The sequence below is a fragment of the Oncorhynchus nerka genome, linkage group LG22 (genome assembly GCF_034236695.1).
Source record: "Oncorhynchus nerka isolate Pitt River linkage group LG22, Oner_Uvic_2.0, whole genome shotgun sequence".
NCBI classification, from domain to species: Eukaryota; Metazoa; Chordata; class Actinopteri; order Salmoniformes; family Salmonidae; genus Oncorhynchus; species Oncorhynchus nerka.
In genome coordinates, this window is record NC_088417.1 from 71,225,898 (window position 1) to 71,231,230 (window position 5,333).

Sequence of the window (5,333 nt, forward strand, 5' to 3'; positions counted from 1 at the left end):
TCGTCCCATGTCCAATCCTCATTGCGCCGCTGTTGCTGCCTTTGTTGCTTCTCATGTGGCTCCTGCCTGTTGACACGCTGCTTGGTCCGTTTGTGGTGGGTGATTCTGTAACGGTTCTCTTGTGGTGAAGGAGAGTCGGACCAAAATGCAGCGTGTAGATTGCGATCCATGTTTATTCAACAAACGTAACACGAATCTATATTAAACACTACAAAACAATAAACGTAACGAAAACCGAAACAGCCTAAAACTGGTGCACATACACACAGAACAAGGACATCAAGACACTAAGGACAATCACCCACAAAACACTCAAAGAATATGGCTGCCTAAATATGGTTCCCAATCAGAGACAACGATACACACCTGCCTCTGATTGAGAACCACTCCAGACAGCCATAGACCTTGCTAGATAACCCCACTAAGCCACACACCCAACACCCCACAAAACCCCAAGACAAAACACACCACAATAAACCCATGTCACACCCTGGCCTGACCAAATAAATGAAGAAACACAAAATACTTCGACCAGGGCGTGACAGAACCCCCCCCCCCCCCTAAGGTGCGGACTCCCGAACGCACCTCAAAACAATAGGGAGGGTCCGGGTGGGCGTCTGTCCATGGTGGCGGCTCCGGCGCGGGACGTGGACCCCACTCAATCAATGTCTTAGTCCCCTCTGCTCGCGTCCTTGGATAGTCCACCCTCGCCGCCGACCATGGCCTAGTAGTCCTCACCCAGAACCCCACTGGACTGAGGAGCAGATCAGGACTGAGGGGCAGCTCGGGACTGAGGGGAAGCTCGGGACTGAGGGGAAGCTCGGAAGTGAGAGGAAGCTCGGGAGTGAGAGGAATCTCGGGAGTGAGAGGAAGCTCGGGAGTGAGAGGAAGCTCGGGAGTGAGAGGAAACTCGGGAGTGAGAGGAAGCTCAGGAGTGAGAGGAAGCTCAGGCAGGTTGATGGATCTACCAGATCCTGGCTGGCTGGTGGTTTCGGCAGATCCTGGCTGACTGGCAGATCCTGGCTGACTGGCGGATCCTGGCTGACTGGCGGATCCTGGCTGACTGGCGGATCCTGGCAGATCTGGCGGATCCTGGCTGACTGGCGGATCCTGGCCGACTGGCAGTTCTGGCAGATCCCGGCCGACTGGCAGTTCTGGCAGATCCCGGCTGACTGGCGGATCTGGAAGAGTCTGGTTGACTAGCAGATCTGGAAGAGTCTGGTTGACTGGCAGATCTGGAAGAGTCTGGCTGACTGGCAGATCTGGAAGAGTCTGGCTGACTGGCAGATCTGGAAGAGTCTGGTTGACTGGCAGATCTGGAAGAGTCTGGTTGACTGGCAGATCTGGAAGAGTCTGGTTGACTGGCAGATCTGGAAGAGTCTGGCTGACTGGCGGATCTGGAAGAGTCTGGCTGACTGGCGGATCCTGGCAGACTGAAAGATCTGGCTGCTCCATGCTGACTGGCGGCTCTGGCTGCTCCACGCTGACTGGCGGCTCTGGCTGCTCCATGTAGGCTGACAGCTCTGGCGGCTTCTTACAGACTGGCAGCTCTGGCGGCTCCGTGCAGACTGGCAGCTCCTTGCAGACTGGCAGCTCCTTACAGACTGGCAGCTCCTTGCAGACTGACAGCTCCTTGCAGACTGACAGCTCCGTGCAGACTGGCAGCTCCGTACAGACTGGCAGCTCCTTGCAGACTGGCAGCTCTTTGCAGACTGGCAGCTCTGGCTGCTTCATGCAGACTGACAGCTCTGGCTGCTCCATGCAGAATGACATCTCTGGCTGCTCCATGCAGACTGACATCTCTGGCTGCTCCATGCAGACTGACATCTCTGGCTGCTCCATGCAGACTGACAGCTCTGGCTGCTCCATGTAGACTGGCAGCTCTGGCTGCTCCATGCAGGCCGGCAGCTCTGGCTGCTACATGCAGGCCGGCAGCTCTGGCTGCGCTGAACAGGCGGGAAACTCCGGCAGCGCAGGAGAGGAGGAAGGCTCCGACAGCGCTGGAGAGGCGCGGCGCACTGTAGGCCTGATGCGTGGTGCTGGTACTGGTGGTACTGGACCGAGGACACGCACAGGAAGCCTGGTGCGGGGAGCTGCTACCGGAGGGCTGGGGTGTGGAGGTGGTACTGGATAGACCGGACCGTGCAGGCGCACTGGAGCTCTTGAGCACCGAGCCTGCCCAACCTTACCTGGTTGAATGCTCTCGGTCGCCCTGCCAGTGCGGCGAGGTGGAATAGCCTGCACTGGGCTATGCAGGCGAACCGGAGACACCGAGCGCAATGCTGGTGCCATGTAAGCCGGCTCGATGCTCACTCTAGTACTCTTGTATGATACTCTTGTATGATGATTTGCATGTCAAAATCTATCAATTATTCATAGAACACATCCCCTTCCTGTTTCTTTTTCATCCTGAAAAACTCCTCAACGATTACAATAACATGATGCAGCCACCACTATGCTTGAAAATATGGAGAGTGGTACTCAGTAATGTGTTGTATTGGATTTGCCCCAAACATAGCACTCTGTATTCAGGACAAAAAGTGAATTGCTTTACTACATTTTCTGAAGTATTACTTTAGTGTCTTGTTGCAAACATGATGCATGTTTTGGAATATTTTTATTCTGCACAGGCTTCCTTATTTTCCCTCCATCAATTAAGTATTGTGGTGTAACTACAATGCCCCTGATCCGTCCTCAGTTTTCTCCTATCACAGCCATTAAAATCTGTAACTGTTTAAAAGTCACCATTGGCCTCATGGTGAAATCCCTTTGCCAACAAAGGGTATATAACAAAGTATTGAGATAATCTTTTGTTATTGACCAAATACTTATTTTCGACCATAATTTGCAAATAAATTCATTAAAAATCCTACAATGTGATTTTCTGGATTTTTTTTCTCTCATTTTGTCTGTCATAGTTGAAGTGTACCTATGATGAAAATTACAGGCCTCTCTCATCTTTTTAAGTGGTAGAACTTGCACAATTGGTTGCTGACTAAATATTTTTTTTGCCCCACTGTATATATATATATATATATATATTTTTTTTAACTTCCCATTTATTTATTTTTTAAAAACTGCCCCAAAAAAATCCAAATGTCAACATAACCCTTCAAAATACAGTTCAGCATTGTATTTCAAAACAGTTTACACAGGCAGCCCAATTCTGATATTTTTTCTAATTGGTCATTTTACCAACCACATCAGATCTTTTTCTGATAGATAATCGTCTGATAGATAATTGTATGTGCGGGGTACAGAGATGAGTCATTCAGGAATTATGCTAAACACTAGTCCATCCAATATGACTTGTTGAGCATATTTTTTTACTGCTGAACTTATTTTGGCTTGCCATAACAAAGGTATTGAATACTTCTTGGCCCAAGACATTTCAGTGTACATTTTTTTAATTAATTAGTTAAAATTTCGAAAAACATAATTCCACTTTGACATTATGGGGTATTGTGTGTGGGTCAGTGACAAAAGTCTCAATTGAATCAATTTTAAATGCAGGCTTTGTTGTAACACAACAAAATGTGAAAAAAGTCAAGGGATGTGAATACTCTCTGAAGGCACTGTATATCATATATTTTTGTTAAAGATTTAACACAACATCATGCAGCCACCTTGGCTCTGTGAAACACTCTAAATATCCTCTGTTTAATCTCTTTAGTCTGTAAACCATATATTATGGGGTTGAGACAAGTAGGGATCACGGGGAACAGCACACTACACATTTGGCCAAGTTCTGCATATTTTGGGAAGCGATGAAGGATGATAATGGTGACTCCAAATCCAATCACAATGAGGTAGACTAGTAAGTGTGTGCTGCAGGTTGTCAGGGCCTTGCTGTTTAAAGAGCTGTTTTTACTGCTCAGACATACAATGGCGATCTTGAGATAGGTGAGACTGATGCTGCCTATGGATGAGACAAACAGCACAACAGTAAAGATTATGCCATATATGTTATTTATAAGCACACTCTCACAGGAGAGCTTGAATAAGGAGGCGTTGTCGCAGTAAGGGTTAAATATGTTAGACCTGCAGCGTGACAGGCGGATGGTGAGGCCCAGCAAAATCCCCACTAAGACTATGGCCACCCCCCAGGCAGACATAGACAACCTGATAACCATTTTGTTTGTCATGATGGTAGCGTACCGCAGGGGGTTGCAGATGGCCACATACCTGTCAAAGGCCATGATCATGAGAATGGTGTGTGATGTGGTAGCAAATAAATGAGCACAGAAAGCCTGAATGACACACTCTATGTAAGTGATATATCGCTCAGGAGCTGTGGTCAAAATGTCCCATAACAGACGAGGTATCATCCCTGTAGCCCCGACTATGTCATTAAGTGGCAGGTTGCAGAAGAGGATGTACATGGGCTGGTGCAGGCTCCTCTCCATGGAGATCAATGCTATGAGTCCGATGTTGGCCACCATGATAAAGATGTAGGTGATGAGGAGGAGGGTGAAGGCAGGGTACGTGGACTGTTGAGGGACCTTTATCCCTTCCAGGAGGAGAACGTGGTCATTGTATGTGCGGTTTTCCATTCCCCAGTGAGAGGGCAGCTCAGAACCTTGAGAGGAGAATTTTAAAAGATTAGTAGTAAAAACCTGGGGAATCAGTGTCAAAACACAACGTTTGGCTGCTTAAAAAAGTAATCTACTGATGCTTGTGGTATCAGTAGCAGATAAACAGGGTTACTTAGAGGGGCCGTCTGCCCCGCCACGTTATTTGGTAAACAGCTGAGGGATGGGGCTGGAGAAATGTTTGTATTCTATCCAACTCCTGCTTGCAGCTGGAACATTAGCTATCATCTGTCAGATGAGAGCTGGATAGCTAGCTAGCCAGCAAAGAAAGCTATATATTGTTTTGGAAGGTTCACATTTCACATATCATAGGTAGCTAGCCAACATTACCCTAACAAAACTGTATGGACATTGTGTGCACCAAAACACATTACATTTGTCATTAGAATCACCACATTCCACACTATATAACAAAATATGAATTGTCCCTGATGTGAAGAGTTGGAGTTCAGCACTAACATAGGCAATTAAGTCTTCCACAGCTCTTTTCAGTGTTCCACGTTGATTTCTATGTTCTTTTTCACCCCTCCAGACTGTGTGCACAAACAACATCACAGCCTTTTATTTACAACAATACCAACAACAGGAAGATGAGTCTGTCAATCAAGATGTAAACATGGACGTCATGACTCTAGTGACACATTTCGAGGAGAAGCTAATGAGGAAACCAACAAGTTAGAGCCTGTGGGATGTGGTCCATTTGGGCTTTTGAGATTAAATAGAATGTGTGAGCTCCTTTCT

At 47.3% G+C, this 5,333-nt stretch overlaps 1 protein-coding gene across 1 annotated transcript; it reads right to left on the reverse strand.

Annotated features, from left to right (window-relative positions):
* Positions 1-3,405: 3,405 nt before the first annotated feature.
* Positions 3,406-5,123, reverse strand: LOC135563893 (olfactory receptor 52N5-like). The gene is made up of 2 exons (XM_065007738.1): positions 5,052-5,123; positions 3,406-4,579 (listed from the first exon to the last, which is right to left on the reverse strand). The coding sequence occupies exon 2, from the start codon at positions 4,551-4,553 to the stop codon at positions 3,615-3,617; it is 939 nt and encodes a 312-aa protein (XP_064863810.1). The 5' UTR covers positions 4,554-4,579; positions 5,052-5,123; the 3' UTR covers positions 3,406-3,614.
* Positions 5,124-5,333: the final 210 nt, after the last annotated feature.